Consider the following 23,190-nt stretch of genomic DNA (forward strand, 5'->3'; position numbering starts at 1 on the left):
TCGTAAATTTTGAGAAAGTCGGTGAAAGCTTGGTCCTCGGTATGACCAAGTATGTATGAGTTTGAGTAAATTTTGTAAAAATATAGTAACTGGTCATTCCCCATTCAAGAAGAATATGCAGTAACATGTAATTATATAAATTAACATATGCTTAGAATTTAAATTAATAATTTCTAGAACTTTTGTAGTAAAAACAAAATATTAAAAATTAGGGATGGGCCGATATGAAATTTTGGCCGATACCGATAAAGTACCGATATAAAATTTACCAATACCGATAACCGATATTCTACCGATCCAATATAAAATTAGAAATGGTCCTTGAAGAACCTGAAAAGTTCATTGATCGCCTTAATAAATGTGTGTTTCAAGGTGACTGCAGTGCAAAAGAAATTGCATACTTAGACATTTACTTTTTTAGAAAGTAGGGCATGGAGATTATCCATAAAAATTACAACAAAATGGCAGAATTTTGCACTAAATTATCAGATATTTATTGATATATCGGATCGTTAAAATAATAGGTAATTTTACCGATACACCGGTATGCCTATATATATTAATCTGTCCCATCCCTATTAAAAATACCAAGGGATATGAATTACACGGCAGTTAAAGGCAAGAACTCAGCTTGCTTTTGTCAGTTACTGCAAATTTTTCTCAACTGACCTTCTGGTAGGGGTTATTAACAATAACAACTTTTCTTTGTTTAAAAAAATATAGACCTGGACAAAGCCAGTATTATCCTTTGTGGCACTTTTGTTGTGTTGTGTTCATGTGCATTTGTGATTGTCCTTTAATCAGTTCCATCATATCACCATTCATCCTCGTCTTGGCAATTAGCCAAAAGTTGCAGAAAAGTGAAGTAAAATGAACCAAATGAAGCAAGTGTCCAAAGCTTAGTGGCTTTTGCATTTTTCTTATTTTACCTTGCTTTTCTTCCACTTTGACTAACTACGACCATATGAATAAAAGACTATTGAATTAAATAGATCAAGGAACAGTCACAAAGAAACATGCAATCCCACAACATGATTTGAACCCAGAACATTTAGTGGCAAGCTCATAAAATGACTATTTAATATGTTCTGCATGTGAGGTATCTCATGGTGTTTGCAAGTGAAGCCAAACGTGCAGGCATAACAAGGCAGGGAAGGTGAAAATGAACCCCTTCTTACACAATGCTCAAACATGATTGTGGCCTTCTTACACAATGCTCAAACATGATTGTGGGATATATATATATATAATCCAGGTGGCCACAATTCAAGCTACCCTTCTCAAATCTCGAGTTGTGCGATATATCGATATCGAGTCAGTATTTTTAAAATATTGAAGCATCGATATCTTAAAAATACCAGGTTTATAAGCTTCAATCTGCTGTTTGCTCATAGCGTATGAAGCTACCATGGGCATGCCATATCTGGTGTTTGTATGAGTTGGACATCTGCCAACACGAATCAGTGCACATCGTCAGCACGTGCAGACAACAACAGACAGTGTTCCTGTGGTAACCATGTCTAGTTTTGTGCCAGAAAAAGAGCATATGCGGGAAGCTCTGCTTTTCTGCTTCCATTTGAAGAAATCGGCTGCCGAATCGCATCGAATGCTTGTGGAGGCCTATGGTGATAGTGCTGTATCGGAAACAACGTGCAGGGATTGGTTTCGTCAGTTCAAAGACGGCAATTTTGACCTGAGCGACAAGAAGCGTGAAAATCGGCCCAGGAAGGTTGAGGACCATCAATTGCAGGCTCTTTTGGATGAGGACGATACCCAAATGCAAAAGATGCTTGCCGAGCAATTGCATCTACATGCCATGGGAAAGGTTCAAAAGATCGGAAAATGGGTGCCGCATGAATTGACCGATCGGCAGCTGGAGAGATGCCAAATCACATGCAAAATCTTGCTTGCCAGACAAAAAAGAAATTCTTTCCTGCATCGGATTGTGACTGGCCATGAAAAGTGGATATATTTTGAGAATCCTAAACGCAAGAAATCGTGGGTTGATCCCGGCCAACCATAAACATCTTCCTCTAGACCAAATCGCTTCAGCTGGAAGACGATGCTGTGTGTTTGGTGGGATCAACAGGGTATTGTCTACTTTGAGCTGTTGAAACCTGGTGAAACTGTCACTGCCCACCGCTACCACCAACAACTGATCAAATTGCACCGTGCTCTGTGTGACAAAAGGCCGGATTATCAACAAAGACATGACAAGCTGATTTTCCTCCACGACAACGCACCATCACACACGTCAAGACTGGTCCAAAACTACTTGGAGACATGCAACTGGGAGGTGCTACCCCATCCCACCTATTCACCAGACCTGGCCCCTTCCGACTACCATCTGTTTTCGTCGATGGGCCACACCCTCGCTGAGCAGCACTTCGATTCGTATGCAGACGTCCGAAAATGGCTTGATGAGTGGTTTGCCTCAAAAGAGGACTTTTTTTGGCGTGGTTTCCACAATTTGCCCAGGAGGTGGGCAAAATGTGTAGCTCACGAGGGCAAGTACTTTGAATAAATTTCTTGTTGCTTTCTATGAACAAACCATGTGTTTTTCTGACTACAAAACAGCAGATTTAAGCTTATACACCTGGTAATAACGTCAATATTTGATATAGACACATTGATATTCAATATCCGATATGTCGATATCAATATTATTGATGTTGATATGTCTGTATTGTCGTTCTTAAATTTGTCTGCATTAAAATATGTGTTGGTCTGCTCATGCATTCTGTTGCACTTAACGGCATTTGGCAACAGCAAACAATACAGGATTCATAATCTACCCTGCTTGGTTTCCCCATCATCTCATGATCCTGTAGATCCAAACTTCTCCATACTCACGTTCACCAGGCAGTAGAAGCAAAATAGAAATTATATCCTTTCCATTTGTCGATCTTCGATAAGATAAAAAGAACGTTCGATACATGGCAGTGTGGAACTCTCTTCAGAAATCTATGAAAAAGCCAATTATTTGTGGTGTAACACTATTGAAATTATTTTATGCTGGTTTCTTAGGACTTGGCAAATTCTTATCTTGCATTAACAACATCATAAATAATAGTATAAAAGTTGAAACTCTCACGTATATTGTATTGAAATTCGGAAAGACATAAAGTCATCTGAAAAGAGGCTGTTGAAGGGAATGGTGTGAATGAAGTAAGAAGGAGAAAAGGGTAGTGACTTATATTTAGAAAACTTCTAAACACCATACAACAATTCATATTTAAACAAAAAGAAATATTTATCTATCTAGTTTTTTCCGGGAGGGAGGGAGACTGGCCGAGTGTGGGGTGTTCGCCCTGCCCTCTTCTGGAGCTGTCACTGCTTGTAGCGTCAAAACTAAAAAATGGTTTGTGCTGTGACACGCTGTATATGTTGTTTGTGGTAAATCGAGACAAGACCTATAACGAGAGTCATTTACGACTCGAGAACAAGTCTTTGTCAAGTGTCTTCTCATATAGATAGCATCCCTATACTTGACCACACACACGTAACCAGCAAGTTCTGTAAAGTAGAAACATTACTCTTTTTATTGGTTGTTGCACGTATTTGCTTTCCATGTTAATCAGAGGCAATCTCTTGTCATCATTCATATCTCAAGTTCTGTCCCCGTCGCGAGTGCTATACTTGTCACCATAATCAACCTCGTGCTTGACTTAACTCGTACATTAGAAATGCGACACCACCATTCAAGCTCGCTTATTTTCAGTTCCTCGATTTGTGTGGTTGTGATTAAGAACTACAGACTCCATTGTGTTATGGGACTCCTATTTTTGCCACCAAAAACAACACTATTCTCTGATTCTCCTAAATAACACTAAAATTCAATTAAAACTTCAAAATTGAAACATTTAGATGTATCGGTAATGTCGATATCATTATTGTCAGTATCGTCGATATTGATATTGTTGATTTCAGATATTATCGGTATTGTCGATGATATTATTGGTATCGTCCATATCGATATCGACGTCGATATTTTCAATACTGAAATATCGATATTGCATGCCCCTACTCAAATTCCTCTAGAGCCTGTTGAAAACAATAGATTCCGCTGAACTGTGGTATAGAAGCTATAGAGATCATGGGGAAGCAAATGCTGATGAAAGAAATGGTTTCAATAGTTATCACCAGGGGGTGGTGCTGAAATCTGGTGCACAATGAACATCATCCTGGGAAACACTTTGTACGATCATTGATATTACTGTCTTACTCTTCCAAGGGGTCATTCACGTTGAAAGGGTGCATATTGAAACACTGCTGAACAGACATAAACTCAAATGACTGGTTGTTGTTACTTCAGTGCCACATTTGCACCTGGTGGTGACAATTGGAACTATTTTTCTTATCATCACCATTCACTTTTCCATGGTCTCCATAGCCTCTGTACCAAGTTTCATCGCAATCCGTTGCTTTGAATGGGATCTAAGTAGGACAACTTTAATTGTGGCCATCCTGTACATTAAATTTAAGAATGTTTCCATTACCGTATTTGAGTGTGATTAATTTCTTATCTTGTGTTGATGGCTTGGCTCTTGCAGAAGTTGAAGATGAGGACTGGAGCAATTGATCCCTCAAGAGGAAAGAGGAAGAGTAAAACTTCCTCCCGCAACAAAGCTGCCAAGAAGCCTTCTGAGGGGTCGCTCCAGAGCCAAAAGGAAAGAGCCGTTGATTCAAAGGAAACTCGCACTTCCCAAGTAGTTGTGCTGGGTGAGTTGAGTATACAGGGTGTTACACTTAAAACTCCCTTGTTTTGATTTGTTTGTAGTAGAAAACAGATGTCTGGGAACAAGATAGATTAATTGGTACTCTCTAGCAGTATCAACTAGTAAATGCACAGGTGTATAAAGCTTATTAGTAACATTGCCGATTATTTCCCGAATTCTATAAATAGCTTTTAATTTAGTTCACCGTTCTGACCTTTGGTTAGTATATTTTGTAATGAACATGAAGTATATAAAGTATTTTAAAGTAAATATTTAAATATGCCATTTCCTTCTTCTAAAGGCCGACCTCCATGGTGGAGTGGTTAGCACAGCATGCTATTATGCCAGGAGTCCCAGGTTCAAAACCTGGCCTGAGCATGTGTGTTCTTTGAGAGTGTCCCTTCATCAATTTCATCATATCATCACTTATTCTCGTTTTCGCAATTTGCCAAAAGTGGCAGAAAAACGAAGTAAAATGAACCAAATCAGTCAGTCAGTCAGTCTCTTTTTAAGGCAAAACCCTACCTAGTCACTACCACAAGACATAGTCTCTGCTCTGAGCAAAAATTTACGGGATGTCTTTTTTTTTAATTTTTTTTTTTTTTTAAACTTAGATCAGGCCTGGTCAACGTGCCATATTTGTGAAAGAGCACTCATGTGGGGCTGCAGAGGGAGCATCAGTACTGTAGCATTATAAGCAGGGAGTGAATGGGGTTTCCAGGAGGATGCCACAGTAAACCCCCCCCCTTTCAATGCAAGTGGCTTCCCCACTCCTTTTCTGCTTACTGTGCTTGAGGTGCCCTGTGTAGGTGGATAGCTCACTTTGCACAGAAGACTCGCTGGCCTCCACAAGTGCAAGGGACTTGCTTGAGCCTGCACTGGTTGTTATTAAATACACATAAAAGAGTTACTGACCTTATCCGCGAGACTTACTTCTAAAGGTTGTATTAATTTAGGTGGTCTTTGCCACCTCTACAAGTAAGTTTAGTTAGTAACTCATTAACCACATCTTTTTTCCCCCAAAACATGAATGGATGTTATTTATAAAAGATCACGTCTTTTATTAATAATCAACCTAAAGTCGAAAATAAAACACTATGAAAGTTTTATGGAACTATTTGTCTTCCAAAAATATCTTTCATCTCTTGCCACTGCCATGCAAGAGGTCATCTTGCATGGGGGTGTATTCTTGCTGTACATAATCTGGGTCACACTCCACATTATTTACAGTAATGTGTAACAGGGTGTCTACCAGTCTGTATAATCTGGAAACCCAAAAAAAATTCAGGGAGATTTACCGTGTTTCTGAAAAAAAAAATTTTGTAGCAGTGCACTAAAAGTAGGTTTTTCAAGAAAGAATCAAAGGACAAGTAAGGATTTTTTATTAATTTGTTTTGGACAAACTACACCTTAGTTTGATATTCTGAGTATTACTGGTAATTCCAGTAGAAGTTGCATTAACTATTCTAGTTAACAGGGCCATGTCTTGAGCTATTTTCAAGTAGAAATCTACTACATTAAGTATCTATTGGCATTTACCACTTTCTTGTTGCAATTTTTGGGTTGTGCTTGGTTAATATACTAATAATTACTAAATTATGCATTATTTATGCTAAAATTGTTATGATCTTTTATATAAAAAAGAATTCTTTGTTTACCATTAGTCACTATGTGGCAAGTATTATATAAAAGCTCAGCCCTGATGCCTCTATCCAACTGTCAATATCTGTTTAGTTTTCCTTCTCATTATTACTTTTAACTTGGTGAGATGTTTACCTAAAATGTAATGACCGTCTTACACACATTTCAATACATGAATTGCCCTAATGACGTGGTGTGAAAAATTTTCATTCTTGGTCTGGAGAAGTCATGGAATTGTTGACAACCTATCTAAACTACTAACACTACTGCACTTTAGAACAAACTTCATTTCCGTGAGTTCACGTGAGTGTTGACACACACATGCATACATTGCACCACTATTAACAAGCAATTTTTCGAATATAAACATGTGTGTTATCCTGGCTAGAGAAGTTAAATTAATGTAACTGAATCTTCTTTTTCAGGTTTGCCTTCTAAAGGAAGCCAGAACGAAGAGCTGCCAACACCAATGGGCAAGGTGCAAAATCTCGCAAAGATGTCCCACTTGGCAACTACTCCTGTTGCGCCTTCTGGAAACATAGTCGATATGCAGGGGATCATTCACAGGACTCCGGCTGAAGAAGAAGCCACAGAATGTTCCCGTAACGCTGGAAGTGTTTCCTCCCTGTTGGAGGAAAAGTGCGAAGATTCACAGGGTGACGCATGCAGCTCTGTGGAGGACAGTGACACCAAGGGTATCAAAAGTGAAGAAGCAGGTGATGATAAATCTGAGACGTTGCCTGTCTCAGAAATCGAACATCTGAATAAGGTGGAAAACATGTGCGATGTGAAGTCTGTTGTGATAGACTTGGAGTTCGAGATTCCAAAGGATGGTGACGGTGGGCAGGGACCAAATGATGTGTTCGTTATGGATGAAACCGAAAGTGAGAAAAAGGAAGATACCATCTCAGTCGCAGAAGAACACACGCAAGAAGTTGGCGAGAAGGAAGGAGAGAGTGAATTGGTAGAACCTAAGGATAAGACCGAAACAGTTTTGATTTTGGAGAAGCCCGAGGCAGTTCCAATTTCAGAGAAGACCGGTTCCCTTGAATCCATTCCAGACGAGGAGGAATCTTCTGCGTATGGGTCATTGGAGACTCAGGAGTATATCAATCCCCGTGGGGTCCGGTTTATGTCTCAGGAAGTTGGCCAAGATGGTAAGATCTCATTCAAATTGATTAATTAAAAACTTTATTACTTGTAATGTTAGTGCCCCTACATTGTGATGTTCAATACATCTTGGGTTCATGTGGTTTTTATATCAGAAACTGAAGTAAAAATATACTTGCAAACTGACCCTGCAGTCTGTGCCGAGAGTAAACTCTTGAACCTATGAACATGCTCTTTCCTTAATCTTACATCTGTAACTTGACATTCTGTTTATTGAAAGTTACTAAAATCTGACACATTCATTCAGCTCAAAAGTTTTTTTTTTTTACAACGTTTTAAGCCCACTTTCTCTTCATAAAGGCTGAACTGGGTATGTAGTTTAAAGTGGCCATATAAGTTAGGAACCTTTGAATTTTTTGTCAGGTTTTTTTTAAGTTCACTTTATGCACAGAGGACAGAAGCTACAGTTTAAAGTGGGATCCAAACCACTGTGCAATGTTCCTCCACCAAACATTAACCTGCAACTCCTTGATTATGAGGTAATGATATGGGACACCTTGATTAAAAGGTGATGAAGTTACCACTATGTCATCGGGGAGGCCCTTGGAAACCTTTGACTGAAAGAATATAATGTAAAGTGCAGTGGTAAGGCCCAGACACCTAAGGTGTTGTGTTAGTGTGAAAGTTCAACATTTAGCCACTGATTAGTAACTAAAGATAGCCAGTATCAGAAGTAATGTGTTGGTTCAATATAAAACTGCCCAAAAATAAGATACTATGGAACACTCAACATTGAAATATAGGATCAGTTATTTATCCTTTGGAATGTTTAAAATATAAACTACATAAAATTGGGCAATATTAATTGTGTGTGTTTACTTCAGATTGATTTTATTATTTTGTATTGTAAAACAGTAGTTGTGTGACCTTTTAAGGTTACTGATACGTTACCTTTAAAAATTGCTTCTGTTGCATTTTCTTGACAATTACGTCACTAGGTATTATGCAATGGCTGTTGTATTCTTTTTCCAAGGAGTTGCATATGATATATTTCAAGCTGTATTAATAATTGTATAAATACTACTTTTTCGACAGGAGCAGTACCTCTGGTTCCATATGGCTTGGTGTGCGTGCGAGAGCTCTTTCGGTTCCTCATTTCCCTGTGCAATCCACTGGAGCAGAACACTGAAGTCATGATCCATGTTGGATTAACATTGTTGACTGTAGCTTTAGAAATTGGAGCAGATCACATTGGCAAATATAATTCTCTTCTTTCCTTAGTTAAGGATGAGTTCTGCAGGAATATGTTTTCGGTAAGTGAACTTACTGTCTTCCATTCACTTTTATGTTTCAAGTTATTGTAACCATTGCCATCATCCCTATTTTATTTTTTTCTTTAATTGATGTTTACAACATATAAGGGGTTCATAGCACGAGTGGCATAATCCATTCAAGACATTTTTGAGAATAAGGCACACTTAGTACAATACTTGGCTAGTGGTGCCTCTATGAGCAAGAATTTGAAACTAGGATATCCTTACTTCTAGCACTGAAATGTTGATACTTAACAGTTCTAAGTTATACATGTAATTCAATTTCCACGAAAAGTGGAGTTATGCCACTTGTGCTCTTAACCCCTCATATGTTTTACAGTGATTTTTTAAAAGTATATGCGGTACCTTCTACGTAGGCACCCAAAAGTCAACCTCACTTCCATGTAGTACACCCTGGACTGAAGACTAACGAGGCTCTGGCGACTGGCACTATAATTTTGTGTGTGTTGTCCTGTTTTTTGTCCTTGTGTGTGCTGAGTGCCCGTTTACAGCCTCAGCTTTTAACAGAAGTCAGAAGATTTTGCAACGTTAGAGTTGTTATTTGTAATGATAAGGGGCTGGCCCCCGTATAATGTGAAGGGTGCAAAATAGCCTAAGTGCCGACGCACCCAAAATTTTAAATTCAAATTCAAATTAAAAGTATATGCAGTACAATAATACCAAGTCACTGTGTACATAGTAAGAAGTACCTCCTTGATGCCATAGTCGTAACCTTATCACCTTGTAATGAAGGGGTCCCAGGTTTGATACACAGTGGAGGCACATAGTGGTTCGGATCAAACTTGAAATTCTGCCACAGTCTCGATTAGTTGGTCAGCACAAACAAATCAATAAAACCTACTGTTCTGTTCCCCCTCTCCCACCTTTCTTTGCTAAACATCTTAAGGTAAAGATGGAAAAGGAAGAAACAATTGCACCATGAAGGATATGAAAATTACAACTTTGACCTAGTAAGTGCAAATGAACATACCCATTTTTCCATAGGCTTTGAGTTTCTGTTATTGTTGCATTCATGAGAGTAATTAAAAAGCTGCGGTGGCTCAGTCGGTAACGCGTCTAACTACCATGCTCAAGGTCCCGGGTTCGATCCCTGGCCGGTTCAAATCCAGGAACTTTTCTAATGTTGGAAGCGGCCCCGGCACCCACCCAGCGTCGAATAACATGGGTACCTGGGGGAAACCCTGGGGGGTAAAGGCAGCCAGGGGCATGATGCTGATCACATCACTCCCAATCACGACCGGATCAAGAAAGTGTGGGGCGTTACCCCCACACCCCCTATACGCCTTCATGGCATGGTGCTATGCACAGGGGAGAACTTTACCTTTAATTAAAAAACCCTTGAAACAATGATTTATGTTGATTATGCTCTTCTACACACAGACTAATTTTTTTAGATATAACTTTGCTCTTTATGATTAAATATACCAAACTTCTGACTTCTGTATTTTGCATTTCAGCTGTTAAATTCTGAGCGTCTTTCTATTTTCGCTGCTGACCTTCAAGTCCTGTTCCTCCTGTTTGAGTCCCTGCGGACCCACTTGAAGTTCCAGCTGGAGTTGTATTTGACCAAACTTATCGACATCATCGTCACGGATTCACCAAAGATAACCTACGAGCATAAGGAAATAGCTTTAGGTATGTAACACTAAAGTAATATTTCAGTATAAACACTCCAACCTATATGTTTTTTTTTCACATAACGTAGCTAACTTGAAGTTAATACAGTGGAGTTCAGATTTTGAATGTTAAGACCTGTACAATGGAACCTCAATTTTACATAGAGCCTCCAGTTCCTTAAAATATCATAGTAAATTAGGAGAGAATAAATATATTGAGCGTTGAAATTATATTCATTGAATGACTTCATTGCGCTTCCAACTTGCTGATTGTGAGTTTTTCTTGTTTCATTAATAGTTTGTGTGTTTCATGTTTACTTCCAGATTGTATAGTTCAGCTATGGAGGATTCCTGGTTTAGTAACTGAATTATATTTGAATTACGACTGTGATCTTTATTGCCCTAATTTATTTGAAGATTTAACCAAGTTGCTATCAAAGGTGAGTTTTGCATACCTTTCTTATTAGTAAAGTCACACACTTGTCAAAAATTTACTGAAATTATTAATCCAGCAGAGCCTTGGTGGTCTAGTCTCAGGTCATATGACTGCCATGTGGGAGACCCGGATTCAATTCCCAGGGTGCGTGATCTAAGGTCAGAATTGTTCTAGCTTTGTCCCCACATAAAGCAGCTCCAAGCTCACCCAGCCTTAAATCAATGGGTACCAGGTGGTAAAGGCAGCCAGAGCATGGTGCTGATCACATCACCTCCAAAATAGTCTAGCTCGAGGATGTGTGGGACCCTACCCCCCATATTCCCTAAATGTGCCTTCATGGCACAATGCTGTATGCATGGGTAACTTTACCTTTACCTTACCATTATCCAATATTTACTAGAAGTTACAGAGTGTTCAGGGGTCCAACGCTCCATTGCTACAGAAATGGCATCCCATGTGTTATTCCCTGGCATGCTGGGAAGGAATACCATCCTTTGAAAGAGGTAAATATATATATTGCTGGACCCTGTATAATAGTAGTAACTGAGCTCGTAGTTTTGCTATTATGTTTTTTCTCATGTATACGTATAAAGATATAAATCATGTACCTTCATTTTGTAAACATGCTTTATCTGTCCAAGGCAAACTCTTTTAAAGTCAATTGGTTACAATTAATTAAGGAGGTGAATGAACCATTCAGGTGCATGACATATTACTACTTAATATTTTAGCAATTTTATTAATAATATTTAAAATTTCATACCAATCCACCCCTATTTATGAAAACCTTACAAATTGCTAATTGTGTATTCATGTTTTCAGAGAAAAGAGCAAATTACCTTATAAATTTCAAATGTGCAAGATAGATTCAAATCATGTTCTTTCCACTGTGTGCACCCTTATAAAAATATCATAGTACAATTTTGTTTAACAAATATTATTTAAGCAATGCCATGTGTAATTTACATCGTACTGTTGTTAATTGTTTTCCCATTTTTTTCCAGAATGCATTTCCAGTAGCAGGACTGTACAATACACATTTACTGTCCCTGGATGCCTTGTTGACAATTATAGATTCTATAGAACGGCATTGCCATAGTCGAATATTGAATGAACGGCAGGAAGATACTCCTTTGACCCGTGAGTAAAGGCATTTTAAAATCGTAAAATGTAATAGTGAAAATATTTTCTGTAAACAATCAATATACAGAAAATTCTTGACCTTACTCCCTGCTTGAGCCATTATAAAAAATAATACTGACTGTGGTTCAGTTTTGAATTAGGGTGTCAAATTGGTCTCCTGCTTAGCTGAACGTTTGGTTAGTGTTCTTGCCTTTGGTGTGAGTGGTCAAAGATTCAATTCCCCATAGGAGGTCCAAATATTTCTGTATTGAACCAGCATAGTGAGTGAAATTGGGAATCTACTCGAAAAGTAGTACAGAATAGTGATGGATCTCAAAAGGCTGTCTCCATGGTTTTCATTGATTATGTTTGTTTTAATTCACTCTTCTGCCACTTTTTCTAATCGTGAAGATGAGGATGATAAGGCAAAATTGATGAAGAGAGACAAATAACGCCTATGCTGGGATATGAACCTGGAACCCCTGACACTAGCATGATGTGCTAACCACTCCACCACAGAGGTCTGCTGACTCCATGGCACCCAAAGAAAAGTGCTTATATGGCATCCCTCTGGATGGGCTGATGTGCGACAAAGTTGAGTTCTAATTTTTGTCTAATTAAAATTGTGGTTGAGGTTGGGAGCAAAAAAAAGTTATGTTTATCACAGATATTTTGAAAGTTTGTGCACATCATACAGTTGTAATGCTTTAATTTCAATTTTGTCCTTTTTGTCTTTGCACAAAATGTAAAAAAATAAAAGTGTTAAAATTGGTGTGCTCACATGCAGTTTTCACTCTGTTGCTGCAATCTTCATCAAGCGAAATTACCAGAAATTTAACAATAAAAGGTAATACACTTTGTTCTAATTGTTGAAACTATCGCCTGATAAAGATTCCAGCAACATGTAAGTACAATACAGGAAAACCTCGTTAATACGAAGTACCCTTTAATCCGAAGTTCTTCCCATTCCCCAGCCGAAAAGATAGGATTTATAATGTATTTCAGTACGGATAAATCGAAATACGGATAATTTTTAATACGAAGTTGTTTACAAGACCCTTCCGCAAAACTGGTTTCGCTTAATTCGAAGAAGACACCTGCGTGAGAAGATCGAATGTGGAGAGAGCTTGGACGTTATTTTAACTTGACCTTGACATGTTAAGAGCTGCTGACAACTCCAGGGAAGTAGCCCGAAATGCCCGCTGGACATTGACAAAGAATGTCATTGACATTCTTTGTCAATTTGCATGGGAGGTCAAGCTCTTTCCCCGCTGAATGCGCCACCTTGGAAATATTCACCAGTGCTAGATGAGAAATGCGAGATAAGATCGCACGAATGTTCCAAAATACAAGACGCGTGGCGCCTGGAAGTCTCACCCATCTGTCCAGCTCTGAGCTCGAGATAACAGCAATTTCCCGTAAGCGAGCAACTTTTGGCCTGGTAGCCGACAACTTCCGGAAACCACTTTCATTAAAAGCATGTTCTTTGTGCCCTGTAGAACTTCATTAAAAAAAGGGAAACTGTTACAGATAATCAAAGCCGCATAGGCCAACTAAAGATCGTCGACCCGCTTAATGCGATGTCATCTAGGTTTCCCGCAAAAGTTGACGTCGATCTTACGTATGTTGCAACTCCAGTTTCCCGTTTCATACGTTTCCCAACTGTGCCGGTCATAAAATTTGCCACCCTTGCTAATTGTTTCGGCCACAATTTTCTTGCTCGTGTGCGCACACTGGCTCCTTTCCTTTGGCGTCTAAAAAAAAAGCAAACAGTTCTGAATACCTTCTTCAAAACGAACAAAAACCGCATGATAAGTAAGAGAAAAGTGACCCCCTTCCTTCTCCTACAACCACTCATTATCCGCCACTGGTGTGCATGGTAATGCGATAATTGCAGAATTCAGGTCCCTCTTTCTTGTTTGAATGCAGCTGTCTGGATAGGAAATATAGCCCGTATTATTGTCTCTTGCATGGTAAAAGGTAATACAAGGATCATTTTTTTTTCACACTGCTGATAAAAGTTCGATCTTCGACAACTGCGTTATCTTTAAAATGCCGATGATTTCCCTTCTGCCACCTGCTGCTCTAACTTCCAGCCTGTCTCATTGTGTTTAAATATACAGTTTAAAGTGGGATCCAAACCAGAGTGATTATCGAGTGCGCTGTGCAAACAGATTGCAAGTTGTGTGTTTACTTTTTCAGAGTGGATTACAATGCAAGTTGAGGAAGAGTTTGAACTGATCCCTGCAAAGGGGGAGGGGGTGGGCGAATATGAAGTTAACTGAAGCAAAGAATACGTGACTTTTTTTACAATGTCTTTTTAACAGCCCAGAACGAAATTTACAGCCCCGATTTTTTTTGTTTTTTGCCAGGGAAAGGTTTTGTTCTCTCCCAACAGAATCTTCTCTTACCAGTTAATCCTGTAACGGACAATGTTCTAGTGAACGCACATAAAATCCAATATTCATTCTGTCCGATCATCTCCAGTCTCTTGCTTGCGCCAGTGACTACCTTCAAGATTCTTCCGAGTTTCACTTCTTGCAGTAAACGAGATTGTTTTCCTTTCCTTAGGTCTCCGTGCAAACGGGTTTCTTATGAACTAAAATTGTAAGAATTTCGTGGAAGAGCAACGACTTTGCACAATTAAAAGAAAATACCGTTTGTTAAAAGACGTTTTGCCACAAAATGCATCCCGTGCATAACCGGTTATATAACTAAGCAGGATAAATGGTGTTAACCGTCTCCTTGGAATGTTTGTGTCCGCGTTAAGCTCCGTGTTCTCATTTTGTGTAACATTTTTTACAATTTCTTTAAAACGTACAATATTATTATATAGTACATATAATGCTTATTTTCTCAGCTACCACCAAGTATAAAACATCCTTTGTGGGGGGAATTTATATTCTACTTTATTTGCACCTGAAAACAGGCGCCATCTTGAAAAGTTTGGATAACTCGAAGTCGTTTAATACGAAGTTGACATTTTTTGGTCCCTTGAACTTCGTATTAACGAGGTTTTCCTGTATTTTTAAAACTTATATATAACTGTGATTATTCTAATATAAAAGAAAAATGTTCTACCTTGCTTATGTAAATGATACTCTTCTATATTTCAGCGACATTCAGAAAGTCGTCTCTGACAGATGGCAGCACCACTCAGGAAAAGGTAGCTGAAGAATCCAGTCAAGTTGGAACAGAAGGACAACAGAAAGAAAACAACTCCACTCTTCCTAGGCATGGAAGGATCAGGATTTCGGAAAACATTCCCTCTCATGAGCAACTCATGGCAATTAAGCACAAAAAGAAGGTGAGTTTTACTTCTCATGTAATTTAGAAAGAGAATTCTTGCGAGTTCAGGCTACCAATTGAACTGTTCCAATGTAAAATGTCAAAAAATTGTAGTATTAATTCAGTCTTCATTAATATATTACTCTAATAAGTTTTGCTGTAGATGATATAGTTGCATGTTAAAAATTTACCTTACAAAATCATTCTACAAGGATCAAACCACAGCCCGCTATGATCCTTCCAGTCTGAACACTGGCAGTATGCTTGTTGTTGACAGAATGTACAATTTCTGTCACTATTTACCCAATGACACTTCTAAACCATGTGAATGTATAATTCAGAGGCGTGTGATTTAAGGTTTCAGGATGGGCAGGTGCAAATATTGATGTTAGGATGCTACTTTGGAAGTTAATCCACTATTTCTAATTATTGCTTTTGCAGCATTTCATGTTAACAAAATCAAACTTTTATTGAGTGAGGTTCGTGTAATGTAATGTACTTGTAATGATTAATGATAATAAACATTATACCAGGTGATCACTAGTGTGCTGCATCGAGGCATTTTTGCTTGATCGACTAATAGTTCGCATGGATGATGCTAGATGGCTTACAGAATCGACTGTTTCTTCGCTCGAGCGAATAATGTTCAAACAGGCAAACGATCGCAAAGCCCAGTATTCACGCACAACCGTAATTTTTCTGTGGTAGTGGGGCTTTCAAAATTACTTCGTGAAATGAAAGACGTAGTGAAATTGAGACAAAAGTGAACATAGTCATCATCTCCATGTTAAAATGTAATTTAGTCTATCTTTCCAATATATAGCAATATATCAAAATGAATAGATGATTATGAGATGAAACTACCAGCACGAATCTGACACGTATCTTTGTACGATTATTGTCACATTGAAATGATATTTGATATTCTCTATATTCGGGCGAATCACGCTCGGGCATGGGAGATTCGATCAAGTTTGAGTGACCGAAAGTGGTCCAATGCAGTTCTCTAGTGGCCACAATCAAAGCTGCCATACTCTGTGTTTAAAATCCATTATCATTATCAATTCACATTGCAAAACCGGTTTTATACAGATTTTTATTCAGCAGATTAAAGATGAACATGGCAACACCGCACACGTCAATATCCGTTGAACTGTGGAAACTGTGGGCTGATGTTGCGAGTCGATGCTTGCAGTGTTGCCACGTTCCACGTACAGCTTTACTCTGCTGAATTAAAATCTGTATAAAATTGGTTTCATAATGTAAATTGACAATGATAATGGATTTTAAAAACAGATGCAAAGATCTTCAATACAAGACCAATTTTGTATTTGTAGGACTACCCAATAGTAAGAAAAAGTTGTTTCGCATAATTGATAAGAACATTTTTTTTTGACAAATTTTAAAAATCTGAAAATTAAGAATTGTGTTTAAAACCTTCCTGCCTGCACCATACCAAAATTTCATCACGATTGGACCACCTGGTTGTTATTTATAGAATTTCACTTTTTTATTCTCATGAAGATAAAAAATAGAAAGCATACTCGAAAAAATTAACACAGAACTGAATATGCTAAATTTTTATGTAACTAGTTTTTATGTAGGTCCACTGGTTAATTTTTAATTGGAGTCCACAAGAACAAACTCAAGTGTATATATAACTTTTAATCTGACAGTAGTGATCATAGACACAAATGAACATCCAACATATGCTCTACAAGGGTCGGCATTGAGTGCCTCTAGTGGAGAAAACTCGAGCTTCAGCCAATACTTAAAATTGTATATACTTAAAATGATGGCCAAACCACCCAGGCTGGAAGGATTCTAGTATGCTATGATTAATCTTTGGGGATAAGAATGGATTAGTATCAGCACCTGGTATATATACACATAGCAGTGTATTGGTATACAGTCAACTCTCGATACAACGACCTTTCAAAGTTCCCAGTAAAAGAGTCATTATTTCGAAGGGGTTGTTATTGGAATTTGCACCAATTTTGAGCTTAAACGGAGCTGAAACTGACACAAAAATTCCTAGGAGATGGCAACGCCATTTATCCTGTGTAGTTATACAACCTGTTATGCACAGGATGCGTGTTGTGAGAAGGAAAATAGAACATGAAAACGTTTTCACAAAAAAGGATTTTAAATAATATTATTTTCTTTTAATTGTGCACAGTCGTTGCTCTTCTCCAAAATTCTTAGAATTCTAGTTTATGAGAAACCCCTTTGCACTGAGACCTATGGAAAGGAAAACAATCTCTTGTTTATTGCAAGCGAAACTCGAAGAATCTTGACACCAGTCACACTGGCGCCAGCAAAAATCGGGAGATAATCAGGCAGAATGAATGTTGGATTTTATACGGGTCTACTAGGTTACAGGATTAACTGGTAAGATAAGATTTCTCAGGAGACACAACCCAACCTTTCTAGGCACCAGACCAAAAAAAGACTAAAAAAAAGGCAGGGCTGTAAATTTCGTTCTGGTTTGACTGTGTAAAATACATTGTAAAAAATGTCTCGGAAGTCACGTTTTCTTTGCTTCAGCCAACTTCATATTCATCCCCCTCCCCAATTCCAGGAAGCAGTCCAAACTCTTCCTCGACTTGCATTGTAATCCAGCCTGAAATAGGAAGCACACACTTTAAACTGTATATTTAATCCCGATTAGCCCATCAGCATAAAATGAAATCAGAACAAGCTTTATGAAACTTGCGTATTTTCAGATATCAAAATGGGAGATCGTTATTTACTTTCACGTTAATTGACGATTTAATGTTGGATTTAGGAGTATTCTGGGTGCCAAACACCCGCTCCTCCAAAGGTTTTCCCCTTGAATAATGTTTTTGTTTTTTTAATCGGTCTCGGCGTCCATTTGTAGGGAGCACTTTTATTTGTTTTTCCCACATGGATGGTTCTGAAGAAAGCAGCGATTATATTGTGTGCATTTCCTTCCAACACTGCTCTGAGTGTTCAAGAAGTTTATTCTTGTGTCAGGTGTAAAATAAAATTTACATTTTTGCTAATCAGAAGGTGCAGAACATTAACTCTTGTTTTTCTTTCTGGAGATTGAATTTCATTATCTTCAAATGAAGACAGCTTTGCAAGATTCAAACAATGACTTTTTCCTTTGCACTGCAAGCGACAGCTTTGCAGATGCTAGACAAAACATTGGTGCCAGCTGCAGCATAAAAACAAGGAGACTGACTGGAAGTTTGAGCAACAGGTGGTCGAAGAGAAAATCCTCCGCATTTTAAAAATTATATGCTACTGTCGAAGATGGAACTTTTATCAGCATTGTGAAGAAGAAAGAAATGATCCTTGCTTAACGTTTTACCATGCAACAGACAATAATACAGGCAATATTTCTTATGCAGACAACAGCATAAAAAAAAAAAAAAGACCTGAATTCTGCAATTATCACATTGCCCTGTACACCAGTGGCTGAGAATGAGCTGGGAAGGGGAGGGGGGGCGTCACTTTTTTTATTATTTCTTGTGTGCATACACGAGCAAGAAAATCGTGTCTGAAACAATCTACATCCCCCTCTCCCCCCTTTCACGTTTGCTGACAGGAAAAGAGGGAGAAATCACTCAGCCAACGGGAGATTTTTTTGGCAAATATTATGACACGGCACAGTTAGGAAAACGTATGAAGTGGGAAACTGGAGTTATGATGCACGTAAGATTGAAGTAATCTTTTGCAGAAATCTTTATGACAGTGCATTAAGTGGGTTGATGATCTTTAGTTGGTCTATGTGGCTTTGATTATCTCTAACAGTTTCGCTTTTTTATGAAATGCTACAGGGAACAAATAACACATTTTGAATGAAGGTGGTTAACAGAAGTTTTCGGCTAAAAGGCCAAGAGTAGCTCACTCACGAGAACCTGGTTAACCCCCACGCGAGTTGTCTGCATCTCTTAGGCCAAGGAAACAAGTCAAGGTCGATTTAAAATAACATCCAAGCACATTCGATCTTCTCTTCTCGCATATCCAAGAGCAAGCGAAATCACAATGGCAAAACAAGCCTAGCACGTTGGGTAGTTGCCATCGGGTGCGGGGTAACATTGGCATGCTTGGGGGAGGGGAGGGCAGAGGTCAAGTGCAATTGGATATCACTCAAGCGTGGTGTGGTTGTGTCTATTTTTAGATTAGACTCACTTGCGAGCGGAAGAGTGCTCGTGAAGGGAATATGTGGGAATAAAATGAGTGCAACAAACGTACTTTTCGGCTGATTTCCTTCAATTTTTCAACTTTGTTCCAAATTTTTCACGGTTCTCGTGAAAAGGGTCGTTACTTCGAGAGGGTTGTTATATCCGGGATCGTAGAATCGAGAGTCGACTGTATCATTAAAATTACTGGTAATTTTGTAGATCCAATATTTATAAAGTAGCCTCGAACTTAGTGCAAAATTCCACCATTTTGTTATGTACACAAATAGGTATAACTAGATCCACATGTTTATGGTGAATGAAAGAGTAAGATGTCGATACGAAACTGGGCTCATTTCTGGATCAAAAGCTGTATATAAAATGGCATTGCTGTGTTAAAATAGTGAATATAGCCCTAAATTTGATTGAATAACTACATTTATTACACAAAATAAACATTTAACTTCTAATAGTACACTTACGTAGTTATCACAGTATTAAGTTTATTCCTGAGTAAAGGAGTCCCTTTTTCTTCTCAAATATTTACAGCAGAATTAATAAATTTACTATGATTTGCATAACTCGCAGGATATTTCAGACTTCAGAAAATGTTGCATGGGTAAATATACCCTAAATTTCATGCTGAAGAGTTTGTTTTGCATTTCATTTCATTTTGACACCTCACACCAAGCTGCAATTAGGGGAGGGGGGGGCAGTCACCCTGCTTTTCACCACTTTTGACCTTGCACTATACAAAGGGAAATATACTGTCTTTGCCCCCCCCCACCCCCCCTTGTGGTTTTGGAACCCAATCGCCGCCACTGCCTCACACCTTTCAAAAATGAGCATTACAATGTGTTAATTCACATTTCATGTTTCCATCAAAGGTAATAAGTAGGGCTCGGAAGTTCAGGAAAAATCCTTTTTCTTCCTAGTGTCCAAAGACGAGGCCCAACACAATATATGTTCATTTTGGGTCATTGTAGGCCAGAAAAAGTGGGTTTTATTTGTCCTTTTTTACCCTTTTCGGCGATTTTTGGCTTATTGGTCCTTTTTAAGCCTTTTTTTTAGGTCTTACCGGCTTTTTTTTTGCAACTTCACCTTCTTTCGACTACATTTTTACTGCCCATTCTCAATTCGAATCATCATCAGTTCATCACCTCTTAAATATCCGTTCTGTCGTAAAGAAATAAAAAAAGGAAATAGTATATTTGAACCATCCCTGAAACGAGATATAACATTTTTGGATGACTGAAATAGGATCCGAAGTCCTATTTCTGTAACCCTAGTGTGGTTAGGCCAAATATGATTCTTTTTTCAAATTATGTTAATCTAAAATATATATAATGTCTGAAAGAAGATGCATTTCATTCATATAGCTTTTTCGCACTGTGTTTTCCATACCACCGGAATTTTTTTTATTCATTAGATATGTAATTAAAACTGAAGTTATTAATTAATTTGGATCACATTTATACGTCCTTTTTCCGTTTTAGGTCTTTTTTTTAATATTTTTAGGTCTTTTTATAGGTCTTTTTTTTGGCAATTTATAGGTCTTCAGTATACCCTGGTTTTGTAAAGTAAATGTCTAAATTACAGGGTGATTCAAAAAGGTATATTTGAAAAATAGAAGTAGTACAACTCTGAAAGTCTTGACACTTACTTACGAATATCTAAAGATGTTCACCAGCAGCACAAACAACATCACAGCGGTACTCAAATTCATTCCAAACTCAGGCAAGCCTGTCCATCGTCACTGATGCTACAGCAGTAGTGATCCGATTTTTCAGATGAACCAGGTCATTTGGTGGTGGTGGTACATAAACGGTTTCCTTAATGTACCCCACTAGTAAAAGTCACAGGGAGACAAATACTGTGACTGTGGAGGCCATCTGAAAAGTCCCAAGTCTTTTGCTGCTTGACGACCAAACCAATGGTTAGAAAGAGTTACATTAAGAAAATCTCGCACTTGTCGATGCCAGTTTTTAAAACCATCATTCAACCTCGGGAACAGCCAGTTTTGTAACAAAGCAAGGTAGTTCTCACCATTAACTGTATATTCATCAAAGAAATAAGAGTCATATACAGAGTAACAGGATATTGCACAAAATACATTGATTTTTGGCGAAGCTCTTTTATGTTCAACGTAAGAATGTGGGTTTTGTAGGACCCAAAATCGAACATTCTGTTTATTTACCTTGCCACTAAGGCAGGAAGTTGATTCGTCGCAGAACACAATTTGTCCCGTGAAACTGGTGTCCTCTTCAACTGCATCCAGTATCTGGCCAGCAAATTGCACTCTTGTTCCTCTGTCATGATGCTTCAGAGCCTGTAAAAACTGTAACTTGTGCAGCTTCATAACCAACCGACGTCTCAAAACTCGCCAAACTGTTGTCTGAGGCAGTTGTAAATCCCAACTTGCACGATTTTGATTTTGAAGCTGTGCGTTGGAAAGCAGCTAGGATTCTCACAACATTTTCTTCAGACACACGTGCTCCCAGGGTTCTTTCATTTACATAAACAACCCATGTCTACGAACTGTCTATACCATCTGGGAATGTTGCATTCATTAGGAGGATTGATGTGGAAACGTCTTTGCACTGCAATCACCGAGTTACACTTAGCAAACTCGAGGACACAAAACTCCTTCTGCTGCTGAGTCGCCATTTTCACTCTGACTGAAGTAGTGGGATCGTGAAGACAAACAGCGCTGCACGAGCGATCTAGTAGCAATTGATTGAAACTAGACAACGTTATCTTCAACCAAGGAGCACCGTGCTCTTTAGTGATCAGTAGTTTCGACAGCATACTGGTTTGAAATAGGTATATTCTTTTTGAATCACGGTGTATGTACTGTATTTGCTGGCATATAAGATGCACTTTTTTCCTTTAAAAATAGTTCTGAAAAACAGGGTACGTCTTCTATGCCGATGCTCAGTTTTTGATTACTTCCATTTCTGGAAATTATCTCTGTTCTGAATTAGATGTTTTCCTTGTGGTGTGCCATGAAGAAGATTAAAATGTATTCTCTTTTTAGTTAGATTAGGTAATTTATTTGTTGAAAGTACATATTACTTTATATTTGAAATACTGTAATTTAATTCTAAATTCAGTGATAAACATTTTCCCTCAAAAATGTGTATGTATCTTATACACTGGCAAATACGGTCGTTTCTTTTTGTAAGATAAATGATATGCTGTCACCTACTTACATAAATTAATATTATATCACAACTCTTTATATGCAGCTCTTCTCCAATGAAAAAATCCCCTTATGAAAGATACAGCAGCAGATTAATATAATAGAAAGTACTCACTCATTCTTGAGAGATGGATGGTGACAGTGGCCACCTAAAAACAGTTTTGTGGATAAATAAGTACTTCTTTTCAGGAATGATATTCAGATTCTTTGTGTTCCGCTGTATTTTGTGGTATAAACAAGGATGGAAAAGGTTCACTTCTTTTTATTCAATGGCTCTTTCTCCTTCAGCTTCTATCCACTGGCACGGAGCATTTCAACTCGAAGCCAACCAAGGGCATTCAGTTCCTGCAGGACAATCACTTGCTGTCCACTCCACTGGAGCCGCAGGAGGTGGTTCACTTCCTGAAGGAAAACCCAAAGCTGGATAAGAAAATGATTGGAGAGTTCATCAGCAACAGGAAGAACCTCAAGGTTCTAGAGAGCTTTGTCAAGTACGTATACATATTTTCACTCTATTAAATTCTTTTGTGTGCCATATTGCAAAGTCAAAAATAAAATATCTTGCTTTGCTA

At 38.2% G+C, this 23,190-nt stretch overlaps 1 protein-coding gene across 3 annotated transcripts in view; it reads left to right on the plus strand.

Annotated features, from left to right (window-relative positions):
- garz (Sec7 domain-containing protein garz) overlaps nucleotides 1-23,190 on the plus strand; it is a 116,953-nt gene that overhangs the window by 23,049 nt on the left and 70,714 nt on the right. For all 3 annotated transcript variants that reach the window (XM_083138083.1, XM_083138084.1, XM_083138085.1), the window contains exons 8-15: nucleotides 4,554-4,722; nucleotides 6,785-7,516; nucleotides 8,565-8,782; nucleotides 10,261-10,438; nucleotides 10,744-10,859; nucleotides 11,860-11,995; nucleotides 15,094-15,284; nucleotides 22,907-23,109. In XM_083138083.1, the coding sequence (XP_082994209.1) occupies nucleotides 4,554-4,722; nucleotides 6,785-7,516; nucleotides 8,565-8,782; nucleotides 10,261-10,438; nucleotides 10,744-10,859; nucleotides 11,860-11,995; nucleotides 15,094-15,284; nucleotides 22,907-23,109 (1,943 nt within the window). The remainder of the gene's footprint in view (nucleotides 1-4,553; nucleotides 4,723-6,784; nucleotides 7,517-8,564; nucleotides 8,783-10,260; nucleotides 10,439-10,743; nucleotides 10,860-11,859; nucleotides 11,996-15,093; nucleotides 15,285-22,906; nucleotides 23,110-23,190) is intronic.

Source organism: Lepisma saccharinum, chromosome 16 (assembly GCF_977018435.1).
Source record: "Lepisma saccharinum chromosome 16, izLepSacc3.1, whole genome shotgun sequence".
Taxonomy (NCBI): Eukaryota; Metazoa; Arthropoda; class Insecta; order Zygentoma; family Lepismatidae; genus Lepisma; species Lepisma saccharinum.